Here is a 19,137-nt window from a genome sequence, read left to right as displayed (position 1 = left end):
TTCCCATTAATGTGGTCTTTTATCCGTCTCAGTATGGGCAACTCATGATGTTTATAACATAAAAAGGCCTTGATGCATTACTATCCCTGTGACATAAAACACAGCAACATGACACTCTACTCCAAAAAGAGAGGAAAAAAACCTTGTATAACACTGCCACCTAGCTCTCCCTTGCATGAATGTTATTTCCCTCTATCAGTATATTGTTATTAGAAATGCATTTGTTCTAATGTTTTATGCAGTTAGTTCAATATATATTATATATATATATATTTTTTTATAAATGTATTTATACATCACCTTTCTTGACCTCAGGACACCTCAAAATGCTTTACAATCAATGAAATGTGGTCACTGTTATAATGTAGGAAAGATGGATGCTAATCTGTACAGTAAGAAGTCTCACAACACCAGGTTAAAGTCCAACAGGTTTATTTGGTAGCAAATACCATAAGCTTTCGGAGCACAGCTGTATGTATAAATACATTTTAAAAATATATATATATATTGAACTAACTGCATAAAACATTAGAACAAATGCATTTCTAAGAACAATATACTGATAGCACAGCTGTGCTCCGAAAGCTTATGGTATTTGCTACCAAATAAACCTGTTGGACTTTAACCTGGTGTTGTGAGACCGCTTACTGTGCTTACCCCAGTCCAACGCCGGCATCTCCACATCATGCTAATCTGTACACAGTAAGCTCCCACAACAGCAATGTAATAAAAGCTAAATAATATGTTTTTTTTTCAAAATGTTTTTTTTGAAAGATAACTTTCAAGCTAAGTAGTGAGAGAATTTTCATGTTCTTTACAGTAGTAACCATTATTAGGAAACTTGATTTGCAAAAGATTTACAGTTTTAAGAGTATACAAAAAGTCTAGCACATACACTTAACAGTTCAAGGTATCAAGTTTTTTTTTAAAAAGCCTTCACTTGGTAACCAGGTCTCTCCCCAAGGACAGGGGACAGAATATAGAATCAGCTGCCAATGTATAGAAACTTCAACAAACAATTAGCCTCTAGTCAATTTCAAAAATGCAACTTTCTAGACTATTTTCGCATCTGCAATATCCAAGTTTTTGCCTTAAAGGGACAGGCTTGGTGAAATGCCGTTCCACCTTGGTGAATGTCACACAGTCAAGTTCACTCTGTGAGCAATTTCATAAAAGATCAGCCAATCTTTGTTATAAATATCACACGTGAAAGAATGTAGAAGAGAATCTGAATCAATAAAGCAGACCTGCTTTAATAAAAATGTAGCACTTCAGCTTCCAACCCTTAGATTTTCAAATGCCTTCAAATTGCAAACAAAGTTCTAAAGTCTTACAGTCTAAAATACCTACAATCATTTTGATGCTTCAAATAAAAGGGGTTCCTTTTGTTGTTTCATATAGATTTAATTTTTAAAATAGCTGCAAGAGTAAGATTGAAGTATAACATGGTTATTTAAATTGGTGCATTGATAATCCGCAGTATTAACTCACTATTACTAACGTGTGTGGAATAATAGCTTAGAGGAATGAATTGGGACATTAAAATTAGATACTGGTGGAGAAATTCAACTTGCACAAAATGCCTGCTCGTGGGGGAGGAGGGGTCAGTTTGCCAGAGCAGGCATTCTCAGGTTAGCACTGACCCACAGTAAATGTGTAGATCCAGGCAGAGGACACCTGCTCCTTCCAGTTCCATGAAAATATAACTTTGAAAAACTTTTGGGGCTTTTTTTTTGAGGGGCCTTTAGCTGCCCCTTTAAAAGCCACTGGTTAGGTTGCTCAAGTCCTGGTTCAACTAGATGGGGAGCTTGAAGTGAAATTACTGAGGATCTTAGAGCCAGTGTTGGATTCTGATTTGCTTGGTAAAAGAAGACATGCATCTGTTTTGGACTGTCTTGCTGGTTACCCATTGACCCTCATGGTTTTATGTCATTTGGGGCCCACCTTGCACCCCACAGGTGCAAGACTAATGGCTGCAAGTTCAATTTTTCCACCCGGCCCCCAGGTCGCTTTAGCATAAGTGGCAGTGAAGAATAAAAAACTTGTTTGTGTATAAATTGTATATTCAGCCATCAAAATGTAAATTCTAAAAGAGAGTGCAGGTTTTAGTTAAAAGTAGTTCAATTTTGTCAAGTAGTTTCTGAGCTTCTGTCATGCTCTTTCATAATTAGACAGGAATGTTAAAAACAGAAAGGTAAAAAAATCAGAAAATCCATCCCTTTCAACAAGTTTGTTGGGCATTGTGCTCTAAGTACTGAAATTCACTGCATCAGAGCTGATCTCTGTCAATTCAAACAGGATGTCCCTAGATTTTCTGTATTCATGCACTGTCAAAGTAAAACACTTTCTTAAAAATAATCTGCACACTGGTGAAAAATGAATAAATGCGCAGTTTTCAAACCGTGTGTGCAATTTCAATGATCACACATTAATGTAATGTGAATAATATGTAACATGGTGGAAGAGATGGGGATGGTGAGCACTACGCGTTTACAGAGTTTACAACTATAGTATCATCAAATGTTAAAATAACTGATACTGTAGCAGCTTATTGCAGCATCTCTCAGCAAGCAACGCCTGCTTCAAAACTCTTACACACGTTGGATACCCATCACCTGCTTTGTCAACCATGTATTAACCAAATTATTGTTACACCTTCTGTTTTAAAATGAGTTCCTTAAGTTGCTGCATCTTGTCGTCTCTCAAAGCATCACGGATAGATTGGAAGAATCCAAAGTAGTGATGGAGGTTATGGATCATGAGAAGGACTCCAGCCAGCAGCTCATTTGTCACGAGAAGATGGTAGAGGTAGGCACGGGTGTGATTCTTGCAGCAGAAGCAGGAACAGCCCTCCAGCACGGGCCTGAAGTCACCACGGAACCTGAATGGTAAAAGTCACGTTAGCACCAGGAAAATAGGAATCTCAAATCCAACCAGAGAATCAGCCTGTTTTATAATCCACAATTAGCTGCTAACTTCTGCAGTAACAAAAAACTGAACATGAGTGACATTTATCAGGGCATGCAAAATAAGAATTAATGAACGATTAATGAATTCTCCTTCAAGTCATTTATTCAATCAATAATACACTGAGGCAGAAACATGTTGCTTACTATCCAGTAATGCCATTTCTGTGATTTATAGATCCTTGCAAACCAAGCAACTGCAATTCAAAATACATTATTTCTATAGGTGGGTATAATTGCTGATCCACTAATTACAACCCATGGGATTCATTTTGTGTTCCAAAGCAAAACAGTTGACAGCATTTACAGCATCTAGTGAGAGAGTTTTATCCCACAGAATAATCAGAATGGACAGATTTACAATGGGTACAAGTAATGGTCACGAGAGAATCACAGAGCAGAAAGCTGCTGAGCTAATCACCAGCCTGGGCTGCCTTAGCTGGATTGCACCAGGTCATGATAAGGGGAGATGGGGAGACCTCTGAGGAAAAGCCATGCGAGCTTCCATTTTTGACAAATCTACCAACACACGTGCTGGAAGGTCTATGTGTACATACTTAAGGGGCTACAAAGGTAAAATAATTGGCAAAGCTTGTATTTTGTTCCGTTTAGAAGGTTAAGGCATATCCTAATTGAATGGGAGAAAATATTACTGTAATGAATGTTGGGGGCAACCATGGCCGAGGTAGCCACATGCAATATATTACGTTATAATTGAAATACGGCAGATTGAATGTGAGGCATTATGGGACTTGATTAATTTGACCGTGTAAAAACCATTTGTTCCTGTGACAGCTTGGTACTACAGTCACCAACCACTAAACTTGCTTATCATGAGATGGTCCAGAGCTATCCACAAATTGGTCATATAGCCACATGATTCCTAATTGTCAGCTTGACAATGCTGTAATCAATTAATATTGTGATTGGTTTGTAGCCAGCCAGGATGGGCTGAAGTAAATGTATATGAATGTGTGATTTTCTTTGTTCGGTGAAGAGACCACATCGGGAGCCCAGTGGCTATCTTCCCGCCAGTGTAAAATAAACCATTTAATGATTGCAACAGACCAGAGTCAAGTGATTCTTCTGGACACATTTGCTCTAACAATGAACATGTTAACGACATAGGGCAAAGGGATTCAGCATCTGTATTTCACTGATGATATCGGGGCATTTACTCTTTACAGGCATAAACAAATGTTCAATGGGAAAGCAGAAAAAAAAGCAGGAATATCCTACGTTCATGGCCAAGGTAAACCATCAGTGCTGACAAAATTTGTCAATTCATTTGGTTCACTCTACAGAGCTGACAACTGATCAGATACTGTACCACAGGAGCCCTCAGAAGAGAAATGAGAGGCTTTTTAGCTGGGCATTTCTTATTCCAGTTATAAAGAAAAACAACAGTAATAGAGTCTATTGAACACTCCACCACATTTATTAACAGGTTTATTAAAAATTCAATAACACTTACTGCTCACTTCTCAGATGCATTGTAAAAGGAATCATCTTGCCCTCATTGCCCAACGACTTGTTACCATTCTCATTATCCCCACAGCCATTTCTTTCCAGTACTGAAATATAATCCAAAGCACTTATTAGAGTTTTACTTCCAACTTGTATTATGCAATGTGCTCTTACTGTTCTCAGCTTCTGTCTCAAGTTAACAGTGGGTGAAATCCGATGTTAAAGAAAACTTTCATTGGTTAATCGCATTAGTTGCTTCTCACATTGTTATTTGATTCAGCTACATTGGGCGGTAGTAACTGCAAGTTGCAATTTCAGTTTAATGATTGCTCATTGGTGCATGTGGAAAATTACTGTTTGGAATGTTGTTAGATAAAAAAAGAATTTTGAAACTTTAGAACAATGTTTTTCAGCAGAAACTGAAAAAGTAACTCACCATCTGACGCCCCAAAGCCTGTCCAACTATCTACAAGGCAAAATTCAGGATTGTGATGGGATATTCTCCACTTGCCTGGATGAGTGCAGCTCCAACAATAGTACAGGAACTTGACACCATCCGGGACAAAGCAGCCACTTAATCAGCACATTGTCCACTAATTTAAACATTCACTCCCTCCCCCTCCAATGCACTGTGGCGGCAGCGTGTACCATTTACTAGATACACTGCAGAAACGCTCCTTCGACAGGACCTTTCAAACACCACCACCTGAAAATTCCAATTAAAGCCACTCACCATCGTGACTTGGAACCATGTTGCCATTTCTTCATTGTTGCAGGATCAAAATATTATAACTCCCTTCCTAACAGCACTGTCATTGTGGCTGCAACAGATAGACTGCAGCAGTTCAAGAAGGTGGCTCACCACCATCTTCTTAAAGGCAACAAACATCACATGGAGGAAACTTTTTTAAACTCCCAATGTGGAAGTTGAACTTAACAACTACAATTCATAAGGAAGTGACTGACATCTCTGAACTATAACAGAGAGCCTACAACCAATCCAAATTTGTACCAGTTTCAATGGCCCAAAAGCTAAATTGTTTAAAACATTTGGATAAGAGGCAACACTTTCTGCCTTGAAATCAAAACTGGGACAAAAATGTGAATATGTAGCTTTCACGACAAAATGAAGCCGTTATCAAAAATATGCTTCAAGCCTGATACCAAGTTTACAGCTATGAAACAGGCAACACTACAGACTATGCCTGCATTCACCCCCCTACCCACCTCAGGGTGGTGGGTTATGCGCGGTTAACCAAAACATTGCTAACTAATCTACCTCTTCAGAGATAATTTTTTATGTGGTGTCTGCATACAAATATGGGAATGCAAATTTCATCCATCACAGATAAATCTCCTAGAAAGTAAACTTGTTATAATGTTGCCAAATGCTGAATATCAATAGCTATATATTTAAAACAGAGGCTTTGTGGTTTTAAAAAGACAGATCTCTAAACCACTCAGATGCAGCCAACTGTACAACTAGCAAAAGCTTCAGCTGATATTAAAAACTATGAAGTTTTTAACACAATTATTATATAACAATGTCAAAGCTACACTGTTCAGTTAGAGACATCAGCAGTTGTATAATTATTAGTTGAAATTATGGCAATTAATGCTTAAGGATACTCCTCCACAGGTAATTTAGATCATCCAAATGGATACTAGTACAGGAAATGGAAAATATTGTACATCACTGCAGTAGGGGGTGATCCTGAGGTTTTTTGATTTGATTTATTGTCACATGTATTATTGGTAAACGGGGAAAAGCATTGTTTCTTGCGCGCTATACAGGCAAAGCATACCATTCATAGAGAAGGAAAGGAGAGGGTGCAGAATGTAGTGTTACAGTCATAGCTAGGGTGTTGTGAAAGATCAACTTAATATAAGGTAGGTCCATTCAAGTCTGATGGCAGCAGGGAAGAACCTATTCTTGAGTCGGTTGGTACACAACCTGAGACTTTTGTATCTTTTTCCTGATGGAAGAAGGTGGAAGAGTGTATGCCCAGGGTGCACGGGGTCCTTGATTATGCTGGCTGCTTTGCCGAGGCAGGGAGAAGTGTAGACAGAGTAAATGGATGCGAGGTTGGTTTGTGTGATGCACTGGGCTTTGTTCACAACCCTTTGTAGTTTCTTGCAGTCTTGGTCAGGACAGGAGCCATACCATGCTGTGATACAACCAGAAAGATGTGACGAAGGCATGTTATTGGGAAAAGCACAGGAAGCCTTATTTTCTGTTAAAGTGAGGAACACCTGACTTGGGAGCAACTGTTGTGAACACGGGGTTTCTGAAATGGAAAGTGTTCCAGGCCCAGTATTAACCTCTCATTTTGATGAATACATCCAAAATGTTGTACAATATAGAACAATTGGTTGTATCTCTTCAAAATCAGCATCTTTGGTTTAACATCAAGTAGCTGACATGGTGATGGTGAGAAAATATAGGCTATTCACTGTGCAAGTGACTCAGGTATTCTCGCTACCACAGGCTTGACCTGGGTGTCCAAGGCAGGTGAGGACACAAATACCAAGCCAGGAATAATAGTTTGGATAGACTACCATAGAGTCCATGATAGCCTTTGTTACGCGCTGCACGCTAACACAACATACTGACGTTCTATAATTGGTACCTTCCATCTCTGGGTCCATCTTGTATTTAAAATTGAATGTCAGAGCTCTTCCTTGCTCGGTCATCAGATAGGGGAAGAAACCTTCAAATAAATCCACTCCTCTTGATATACATTCCAGCACTTCATCTGGCTTTCCAATCCCATGGATCAACCTAACATTGGATAATTTGAATAACTATTAAAATATTGAACAGAAATGAAGTGCCACAAAACATTCTCATTTTGGATGAATCCAGTTAGCTTTGAAGAACTATGATTAAAACCACACAGAAACAGAAATGTTGGAAATACTAAGGCCAAACAGCATCATGTCACTAAAATAATTCTAAAAGATACTCCGTACTGTTTACCACCTTGCATAACATTTTACATGAATTTGCTTATAAACAAACTTCCCTTAATAATGAATAATTTTAACAAATTTCACGCACACCAACTTACCAACATCATGAAATCTCTTCTGAATCCCAATAAATCAAACCCAATAATTTTTAGAACCGCTGCTTTTCCTGTCCAACTCTATCCTCTCTGCCTGACTTGTGCTGAGTTCCTCAGGGAATGCTGCATGGTCAGAGGTGAAATCTTTCAGATGAGACTTTAAACCAAGGTTCACTGCAGTCGGGAATGGGTTAATGAACTTTGTCACACTTAAGCATTAAGACCCAAACTCTGTGATTTTGTTGAGAACACTGCAGAGTCCATGTTTTTGTCAGAGTTCGGTGTTTTTCATGTCTGTACCAGATAAAAGGAACAGCTATTCCTCTGTCTCCATTTGTTATCAAGAAATGCGATTAACCCAGCTCGAAATAAGCTAAACAGTCTCCATTTTTATGTACCTTTGTTTAACACGATGGAGTTGACATGTATGCCTTCTGTCTTTGTATAACCATAGATTCATATATATATATTCATCATACGTTATTCATCTTATCCTGATATAAAGTATTATACAAACCTGTATGTAGATTAGTCAACTTGTTTGTGCAAAACCTGTGATGTTGTTTCAAGAATATAAATGACGAACAATCGTGGCCTTGGAGATCGGACAAACTATGCAGAGGAAGATACTGCTAAAACAATAAGAATCTCACCATGAACAATGACAGCCATCTCAGGTTTTGCAATGTAATGAGGGCGGGAACAGGGACATATATAAACTCTGTTCTTACTTGTGTTCGATGAGAAGGCTGGGGGTCCACTGTTAGGAACCTCACTTCTCCCACAATTGTGAAAATAAACACTGCATTTTGAACCACTAATAGTGTCAGAGGTTTTTTACCTACAACATTCACCTATCCTCTCACCTCATCACACTCCTTTGAAAAAAAAACAGGAATTCTCATGGTGCCCAGGCCAATATTTATTCCTCAAGCAACACCACTAAAACATTTTAAGTAGTCATCCAGCTCCTTGCAGTTTGAGAGGCCTTGCTTTATTCAAATTGGCAGCTACGTTCCTCAGGTGGATTCATGGCGCATGTCAAAAAGGAGTTGGGACAGTCTCCCAATATAGGGAATCCAATATTTATCCCTCAACCAACATCTGTAAGATAAAAGCAAATTACTGTGGATGCTGGAATCTGAAAAAGAAACAGAAAATGCCAGAAAATCTCAGCATGTCTTCTGAAAGCATCTGTGGAGAGGGAGCAGAGCTAACGTTTCAGGTCTGGATGACTCTTCGTCAGTTTGTCTGGTTATTGCTACGCTGCACACAGCAAATGTTGCATTTCCTACATTTAAATAATGACTACATTGCTGTAAACTCTTTGTGATGACTTGATGCCACTGGCGCTATTTGAATGCAATTCTCTCTTTTTTTACAATACAATGGCGATTACACTTTAGAAGTATACCATTGACGAAAGCATTTTAAGATGTCCTGATGTGCAAGGTGCCACATAAAGATAAATCTTTTGATTTTAATTATAATATAATCCGTCATTCTTAAAATAATTTGGTAAAAGGCAGGGAGGTTACTTCACCTTGTTATCTTTGATGTACCATCAGCAGAGAACCATTTTGAAATCTGATGATCCACAGAATGAACAGAAACCAGAACAATATTCATAAAACATGGATAGCAGTTGTTTCTGCTCAGATTGGAGCATTTGATTGAATGTGGCATCGAAGAGACCCAGCAAAATTGAAGTCAATTGGAATCGGGGGAATATCCTCCACCGACTGGAGTCATACCTGGCACAGAGGAAGATGACTGTAGTTGTTGGAGGCCAATCATCTCAGCCCAAAGACTGGTGAGAAGTCACACACCTGAATCATTAATTCTGTTTTTCTCTCCACAGATGTCCTGTCCTGCTGGGTATTCCCAGCAGTTTCTGGTTTTATCTTGGTGTGATGAGTGCCTCAATGCATGCACTTCAAGAATAAACAAAAAACCCAGCTTCATCCAGGATAAGGCAGCTCACTCCTATGACTTGATTGACATACCACCCACCACTGATGCCCTACCTGGGTTTATCGGCAGGCAGTTCTTCTATGACTGAAGAAATTAAGTTCAGTTTGGGATCATCGTGTATGTTGTCTCCCTGAAAACCATCCAAAAGGAAACCTCCAACTGGCCGCTTCATAGTTTCTCTTGCGGACCTCAGCCTTTCTTCAAGAATGTCTCCTCCTTCTATTACACCTATAATCTCTATGTTCTTCAGCGCCTGGTACAAATAATAAACATGAAACTCAAATGTATTTACTTTGCTTTAATTTACTGCAACACAGCTTCTGTAAGCAGCATTGCAATTCTATGAAACATTGCTGCATGAATAATATGTGATTACTACTAAATGTTATTACTTCAAAACCAATAATGTTGGTTCCCTTTAATTGTCCCCCCTTTTTTCCCTAACTCCAGCTAAAGTTGCTAAACTGCCAGGTGCCCTCTGTTACCTCAGCAAAGGGCACATTTTACAAATACCATTCCTTTCTCAAAGAAGAACAAAAAATAAATCAGCTGTGTTCCTGCTCCTGATTTCTATTCTGCTCCCCTGTCTGGAAACAGAAAACACAGGGGAGATATAGAAAAGACAGCAAGAGCGGCAAAGAAAGAGTATGAGAAGAGATTAGCATATTGTACAAAAGAGAACATAGAACATTACAGCACAGAACAGGCCCTTCGGCCCACGATGTTGTGCCGACCTTCATCTGAAACCAAGATCGAGCTATCCCACTCCCTACCATCCTGGTGTGCTCCATGTGCCTATCCAATAACCGCTTAAATGTTCCTAAAGTGTCTGACTCCACTATCACTGCAGGCAGTCCATTCCACACCCCAACCACTCTCTGCGTGAAGAACCTACCTCTGATATCCTTCCTGTATCTCCCACCATGAACCCTATAGTTATGCCCCCTTGTAATAGCTCCATCCACCCGAGGAAATAGTCTTTGAACGTTCACTCGATCTATCCCCTTCATCATTTTATAAACCTCTATTAAGTCTCCCCTCAATCTCCTCCGCTCCAGAGAGAACAGCCCCAGCTCCCTCAACCTTTCCTCATAAGACCGACACTCCAAACCAGGCAGCATCCTGGTAAATCTCCTCTGCACTCTTTCCAGCGCTTCCACATCCTTCTTATAGTGAGGTGACCAGAACTGCACGCAATATTCCAAATGCGGTCTCACCAAGGTCCTGTACAGTTGCAGCATAACCCCACGGCTCTTAAACTCCAACCCCCTGTTAATAAAAGCTAACACACTATAGGCCTTCTTCACAGCTCTATCCACTTGAGTGGCAACCTTTAGAGATCTGTGGATATGGACCCCAAGATCTCTCTGTTCCTCCACAGTCTTCAGAACCCTACCTTTGACCCTGTAATCCACATTTAAATTTGTCCTACCAAAATGAATCACCTCACATTTATCAGGGTTAAACTCCATTTGCCATTTTTCAGCCCAGCTTTGCATCCTATCTATGTCTCTTTGCAGCCTACAACAGCCCTCCACCTCGTCCACTACTCCACCAATCTTGGTGTCATCAGCAAATTTACTGATCCACCCTTCAGCCCCCTCCTCTAAGTCATTAATAAAAATCACAAAGAGCAGAGGACCAAGCACCGATCCCTGCGGCACTCCGCTAGCAACCTGCCTCCAGTCCGAAAATTTTCCATCCACCACCACCCTCTGTCTTCGATCAGATAGCCAGTTACCTATCCAATCGGCCAACTTTCCCTCTATCCCACACCTCCTTAATTCAAAAGTTTTTTAAAAATACAAATAGTAAAAGGCCAGTCGAAGGAAAGATGGAGTAATTAGGGATCAGAAAACGGAGCGATGCTTATGAAGGCAGAGGGCATGGCTGGAGTAATAATTCGATATTCTGCATCTGTCTTTATGAGAGAAGAGGATGCTGCCAAAGTGACAGCAAAGGAAAAGGCAGTAACGATTTTGAACAGGATAAAACAAAGAGGATGTACTTAAAAGGATGGTAGTTCCCAAAGTAGAAAGTCACCTGGTCTAGATCAAATACATCCTAAAGTAGAGGATGCAAGGGTGGAAATTACAGAGCCTCTGGCCACAAATTTCCAATCCTGCTTGGACAATGGGGTGCTTCTTGAGTCCTGAACGACTGCAAATATTACAGCAGATTTCAAAAAAGAGGGGAGGGATAAATTTGACCAGTCAGCCTAATGTAAGGAAACATTTAGAGATAATAATCTAGAATAAAATTAATTTCATTTGGAAAAGTATCAGCTAATAAATGAAACATAGCATAAATTTGTTAAAGTTAAATTACATTGATTTACTTGATCAAGTTCTCTGATGACAGAATGGAGAGTTCAATGAGTGTAGTGAGGGTTGTTGTTGTGACACGGGCTTTCAAAAAGCATTTGACAAGGTGTCACCTAATAGATTTGTTACCAAAATTGAAGTCAATCAGATTAAAGGAACAGTGACAACATGGACACAAAATAGTCTAATGGACAGAGTATTGGTGAATGGTTGCTTAGATGGAGGTACAGAATGGTATATCCCAGGGTCAATATTGGGACCATTGCTCCTTTTTGATATACATTAATAGCTTGGATTTGGATATCCAGGACATAATTGTAGACAGACCAGTAGTAACAGAATTCAGGAGGAGGTAGACAGACCAGTGAAATGGGTAGACACATGATAGCTTTTTAAAATGTGCAGCACTGGTCAAGTCATCTAGCGTGGTTATTGTGACAATGCATCCATCATCATTTAATAAAATACGAATCCTGGCATCTTTTAGTTACAATCAATGTGCGATTGAAAATCCATTACTGCAATACAGATTGCATACAATACACTAATAAAAGATTTATACGGTCCTTAAACTCATTTGAGCATTTGTGTTTTATTTCTGTTCAAAAATGTAGTATGGGGTGGGGCACAGGGAAGAGTTGGGACAAATTAACACAACGGTAGAAAATGCTACTGCACATACAGATGTGAAATAAAAATATTTTAAATTAATCTGGACAAGAAATCACAACTGAACTGGAACATTTTTAGAATTTTAACATTAAAGATAGCTTTACAATTTTGAGTGGTTATTGTCTTTAGTGCAGCGCTAATGGAACTTGGCAAGTCTGATGCAACATTCTGAGAGCTCCTATTAAATGGTAATAAACTCTGCCGTAATCTAGTTTAACCACTATTTTAAAATTTGTGGCATGCATAGCTAGTATACATTAATTTGCTGTACAATGATGCTGTGTAACATTTTTCTTTATAGATATTCTAGCTTCAAGATTCTGTTATCACAATTCCTGTGCCAACAATCTAGTCATGCAGAAGTACTTTGAAATTTACAAATATTTCAGGGTCTGTCTTTAGCTTATTATTTGTACCAGAATAATTATTGATTTCTTATTTGAATCTTTTGTTCCATATGATCACAAATGGTTTGGGGAAAACCCGACACAATGCCTCATTAGTGATATTAAAATATAAATGTGAAAAGGAATAGCAGGCAGAATTCTTTACTATGCAAAGGAGAAATTGAACTGTTTGAGTTTGAAACCACAAAATCAAGAGTTTTGAATTACATTTCAGAATTTATCACAGAATTTGATTGTTAGGATGGCAAATATTTTGAAATGGGAGTACATGGGCAGATAAAGCACAATACGGTAAGGGTGCAAAAAGCAAATTCACAAGTGAACATATTGGGGTGGTTTCAGATATTATAGATGTAATTGTCACTGGCATGTTTAACAGCAATAATTGGGAAACTTTAGGGGATTGATACATTTAGCAAACCTATTTCATTAGGGTTGTAAAGGAAAAGAAGAACATGTTTGGGAAATCATTGCTGGAGCTATTTGAGTCATCTCAAAACACTGGTTTAAAATAGCCAGCCAATTTTTTATGACTTTAATTTGGCCTGCTCAGTAATAATACAGGTGTGTTTGTCAACTGTATATTTAAATGTCCCACATGAAATATAAAGGTTGCAAATCTCACCATTGCTCAGTGTCTCTTCCAAAGACCAGATTTCTAGTGTTCAAGTCATGTGATATGAATCAAAAAAGTTTTTTATTGTTTAAAAGTTGATTGCCTGTTCAGCATGCAAGGGGAATGGATGATGCCGGATAATCAAAAATACTGGTTTTACGTTATCAACCAATCAGGAATCTCCTGATTGTTCTCGTGGCAATGCATGTTTTGTGAAATCATGAGTGGGAACAGGAATCTAGTGGGCAGTACTAAGGGATCATGGTGTAGAACACTGGGAGGCAGAGACCACAGCGAGGGCAGGTCATGGATAACAACTAACCATGAGAATTCATTTTCGTAAGTTAATGAACAGGCGTCAGGCTGAAGGTTCACTGATGGCAGCAAATACCCTTGCACTGGCCCTGAATTTGATAGAAGCATTCAAAATTATGAATGGTTTGATAGAGTATATAAGGAGAAATTGTTTCCAGGGTCAGTAACCAAGGGATGCAGATTTAAGAGGATGACAAATCTTTGGAATTATCTTCTCAGAAAGTAGTGGAGGCTGGGTCACTGAATTATTCAAGGTTGATTTAGGTAGATTTTTGATTGAGAGGGAAGTTAAGGGTCAATGGGGGGGGGGGGGGGAAGAGAGAGAGAGAGAGAGAGAGAAAAGTGAAGTTGAGACCACAATCAAACCAGCCATGTTCTTATTGAATGGCAGAGTAGGGGCAAAAGGCTGCGTAGTGATCTGTAATGCATTGCCCAAAAGAGTGATGCAGATTTAACAGAAACTTCCAAAAGGGAATGGGATTAATTTAAACACAGGTGACACAAAATTCTGATTATGCTGAAGTTGTCAACCATTCCCGTTGGCATTAAAGATAGCTTTACAATTCCAGCCTCGGGTTAGTATGTGTGGAGTTTGCACGTACCAACCGACTCAAGAACAGCTTCTTCCCTGCTGCCATCAGACTTTTGAATGGACCTATCTCACATTAAGTTGATCTTTCTCTATACCCTAGCTATGACTGTAACACTATTCTGCACTCTCTCCTTTCTTTCTCTATGAATGGTATGCTTTGTCTGTATAGCGAACAGGAAATAATACTTTTCACTGTATATGTGACAATAATAAATCTAACTCAAAAGAAGGATACCACATAAGACATTGTTGAATATAATGTTTAAGCCACATTTAGAGAAGGCCTGCATTACTTAAGTCATGGGACATGTAGAGCCCCCTTTTCTCGTGGAATATAAATTGTCAGGAACATCTTACTCAGGACGATCTCCATTTAAAAACACTCATTTTGAAAAGGTACACAAGAAATTGTTATAATATTGTCAAAGTTGTGGTTTTAAATCTACAATGTGAAGAAAATTTCCTATTTGCTTGTCTTATAAAAACATTAATGACCTTGCTATACATAAAGCAGAGAGGAGATTTCCCCTGGAGATGTGATGCATTAAAGGCCTTCTTGCAGTAATATTTTACCTCTGAATTCTGATGCACCTTGAGGCAATCATCCAAGAAGCCCAGAGTACGGTCCACTGATTTCTTTACCCTCTTCTTTGAAGCTCCTGGAGGCAAAGGCTCTCCATCTGCCATACTTTGGTACCAATCAGCTCTGAAGGCTTGTTGCATTGCCATGAACTTTGATGATGTTATTTCAATTCGCCCACCTCCACCCCACACCGATACGGTCTTTCCAATTGTAATGATAAAAACAGAAGAGGAATTAGCTCATCAGGCACCAAGAAATGGATTTGCAAAGGATTTTAATGTTTAAATGTTTAAAAAATAACAAATTAATCCAGGATCCAACTGGTTGCTTTTTAAAATACAATTTATTATATTGTGCAGTCTTCAACTTCTTTATATTTCTCAATTCACTTACATCAATTTACAATTTAAGGGTTCCTACTATTTAATGTTGCCTACTTTCTTTCTTCTACCACCAGCTCTCCACTTTGCCTCAGTTTACTATTTTTTTTTCTCAATGAGACAATTCATGTTTGGGTACTGTTCCATAGCTAGGAGAAATCCTTCACCCAGATGTGCTGACACCAAGCTTACAATCTACAGTCCCCACACAACCACTCAGCATTGAAGCAATTATCAAGCTCAGAACCATCCTATGCAGTAAATTTACGGTGGAACTCAAATTGTTCTGACTCTTAAATAACCGAAAGAAAAATATTGCTTTTTCACATGAGAGAGAACATCAGTACTGCATTCCATGATTTTGGCAATAACACTTTGTTCACAAGTCACATCTAGCTTCAGTAATAATGAGCAGCACCATTGACAGCTTAGAAAGGAAATTAAATAAAAGCAAGGCATGAAGGACAGTCAATTATACCCTAAATTCTGTTCCTATGCTCATAACTAACTTACTTTGTTTGTGTTGTATCCTGGTGGACATGGACTAGCTGGGTCATACAAAGAACAGTACAGAACCGACTCTGGCATACCTGTCATAAAGCAAACTAAAATAAATAACATTTCTTTCAAATTGATCAAACGAGTGAACTCTGAAACCACCAGTAACCAAGTTGCAGCATCACGGGAATGCACTGGGATTTGTATAGCGGCATTAGTGATGTCCAAACTTCTCCAAAACAAATGTTTTACAGAGTGACAACATAAAATTGAATAGGGCAAAAAAAGGGATTAAGAAAATACAATCGAAAAAATATCTATTTACTGAAACTTAAAACAATACTACATCAGACAGATTAGCAGAAAAAATACACCTGAAGCCTTGAGTCTTGGGTTTCAAGGCTTAATTTTTCTTTATTTCTAATTTCCAGCACTCTTACCAATGCTCACTTTCAATTTGTTGAAATTTATTTTAATAATGAAAGGAGATTTATTAGCAACTAAATATTCCAGGGGTGGCCAAACCTTTTGAAGCTTACAGACACATATAATAATCTTCAGGCGTTTGCCCAGAAAACCATTAGACACATTTTTATTGCATACAAACATATGAATTAGGAACAGGAATAGGCCACCTGACCCCTCGAGGCTACTCTGCTATTGAATAAGATGCTTAATCTGATCGAAGCCTCAACTCCACTTTCCCGTCTATCCCCGAAAGCATTTCACCCCCTTGTTTATCAAGAATCTATCTACTTCTGCCTTATAAATATTCAAATTCTCAGAAGGCACTGGAAGCAGAGTAAGAGTTCCAACGACTCGCAACTCACAGAGAAAAAAATTCTCATCTCAGTCCTAAACGGGGGATCCCTTATTCTTGAAGTGTGAAGTTGTACGAACTAAGTAATGGCATGGTGGGAAAATTGGTCAACTATTTGGTACAATATAAGAACGGCTGACCAAGCTATTTCAAAATGCCTGACCCCTGTAAGACCTGATAAGGCTGACTCCGCATAACTTAAGACATGAATAAGACCAGAGAAGGTCAGGCTACTCCAAAATGCCTGACCTCTGTAAGGCCTGATAAGATTGACTCCTCATAACCTAGGGCTGTATGAGTAAGACAAGATAAGGTCAGGGATGAAGGAGTCACCGACCTTTTTCTGTTACATCAAAGGACAAGATAAGGGTATGAATGATGAGACAAAGAGTTCTAGGAGGTCAGCAGGTTGTGACATGATTAATGACGTTGCTTATGATTCTATTACTGATCGAATTCCTGAATAAGCTCTGGTCACGCAAACTGATAATGATTATGTATAAATACTGAACTGTTTCTTTCTGTAAGCGCAGACTTGAGGAGGAATTAGCAAGTTGTACCAACTGCTCTCTGAACTCAAGTTTCAGCCAATACTGCATGCAGTCTTTCGTAAATAAAGACTAAGTTATTTAGTCAGAACGAATTTTGTTGAGTCTCTCTATCACAGTCAAGAAGCAGGAAAGTTTCCACTGCAACAGAAGTGTCCCCTAGTACTAGATTCTCCGAAAAAAGGAAACATCTCCTTCATATCGATCCTGGCAAGACCTCTCAGAATCTTATATGTTTCAATCAAGTTACCTCTTACTCTCCTAAACTTTCAGCTTTTTAATCTTCGAGACTTCCTTCAAATAGCTTTTTCCTTTCTTATCCTAGCAGAGACTTTCTTTGTACACAATTCAAATAATTGAAAAAGCAAATCTGCTTCATTGACACATATAAGAACTAGCACGTGCTCACTACGTAACTGATTTTGGCAGCTATGCTCTTCCAATGTGGAAAATCGGTCAAGAGAATAAAAATAATTGATTTACTTGAAAATAAGTTTATCCTCCGACTGAACAACAAAATTCAATTCGGGCATCTGCGTCCCAATTCAGTAGATTCTTTCATTTCTGTGTTAAACTGTTTCCTCGCTTTCCACTCCGAGCCTGCAGGTTGGTGGGTCAACAATGTTACAATCCCATTTAATGTTATGACTGGACAGGATGATGCCAGAATAGAAACCAAGTTAGTATCTGTGGAGTGCTCCACAGAATCCCCCCACGTGAGAGATTCCGAACTTAAACAAAGCGTCCGCTCCTCTTTTAACATTGAATCCAATCCAGGATTTACACCAACACATTTAGGATTTCTTGCCTTGACTGTTGCACAAACTGTTCACAATTGCTTTAACGCTCAATTCCCATGCTCTCATTAAAATAGCATCAAATGTTTAAGTTACCTCTGAAGTCTGCTTTAAATCTGGTTATCGTAATTGTCTATTTAACTCAGAACACATTGTTTACTTTTCCTTGAATTCTTCTGATAGCTTGGTCTCTGTTCACTTAACTCTGGTCGTTTTAGACATTATTTCTGTCCCAATTCCCTGGTTATCTAGACTATACCTTCCTTGGGAAGCCTGAAACTTTTCAACTCCCTTGTCCTGTCCAGCTACTCCTGGCAGAGTTGAGAGATGTTGCCTCCCTAGTATCCTGTCACCAACTGCAATATATCCAGCTAAAATTTAAAGTTTTTAAAATCCTTACAAGGGCATCTAGTTGCTAAGCAACATCTCCATACCTCTATGATAAAAGCAAATTACTGTGGACACTGGAATCTGAAACAAAAGGAGAAAATGCTCCAAAATCTCAGCAGATCTGACAGCATCTGTGGAGAGTGAATAGAGCTAATAATGTTTCAAGTCTGGACGACCCTTCCAGCATTTTCTGCTTTTGCCTGCATACCTCTGTTGGCCCATTCATTCTTCAAGCTGTAGCCCCCTCTAAGCAGAATAAACAGTTGGAATTTAACCAACAACCTGCACATACGAACACCTTTGTCCAGCATGAATCTCACTACAGGTTTTACCCTTCCTGGTACAGAAACATTAAATTAAACACACTTAAAACTATGCCTTACTTTTAATGTTTACCAATACAAATATAAATTTCTTAAAACTACCTTTGTTTTCCTAACAAACAGCAAGAGGATGCATTAGTGAGCCAGAGAAAGTGGCGTTGAGGGTCACACGGTCCTACACAAGGCCAACAGGAGACTCTGAAATAAATTTTGTGACTACACTGGAACGAAAGGAATCAGCCACAATGTGTGTGTGGAAGCGCCACGTGTGGCTGCAAGTCACAGTTTGGCTACCTCTGAACTATTCATTACAAGATTTACCTGCAACAAAACAGAATTTATTGATACCACTGAATATAATGTTACACTCGTCACAAAGCTAGATGCGTACGAATGA

General features: G+C 38.9%; 1 protein-coding gene across 2 annotated transcripts in view; it reads right to left on the bottom strand.

Annotated features, from left to right (window-relative positions):
- Nucleotides 1-769: 769 nt before the first annotated feature.
- Nucleotides 770-19,137, bottom strand: part of qtrt2 (queuine tRNA-ribosyltransferase accessory subunit 2) — a 28,149-nt gene continuing 9,781 nt past the window's right edge. For both annotated transcript variants that reach the window (XM_078232444.1, XM_078232445.1), the window contains 6 exons: nt 15,878-15,954; nt 14,975-15,184; nt 9,529-9,728; nt 7,064-7,215; nt 4,441-4,540; nt 770-2,881 (listed from right to left, as the gene is read on the bottom strand). In XM_078232444.1, coding sequence (XP_078088570.1) covers nt 2,650-2,881; nt 4,441-4,540; nt 7,064-7,215; nt 9,529-9,728; nt 14,975-15,184; nt 15,878-15,954 — 971 coding nt within the window. In that variant the 3' untranslated portion in view covers nt 770-2,649. The remainder of the gene's footprint in view (nt 2,882-4,440; nt 4,541-7,063; nt 7,216-9,528; nt 9,729-14,974; nt 15,185-15,877; nt 15,955-19,137) is intronic.

Source organism: Mustelus asterias, chromosome 17 (genome assembly GCF_964213995.1).
Source record: "Mustelus asterias chromosome 17, sMusAst1.hap1.1, whole genome shotgun sequence".
NCBI lineage: Eukaryota > Metazoa > Chordata > Chondrichthyes > Carcharhiniformes > Triakidae > Mustelus > Mustelus asterias.
Note: the sequence above shows the minus strand (reverse complement) of the source record. Positions and strands in the feature narration are given on the sequence as shown.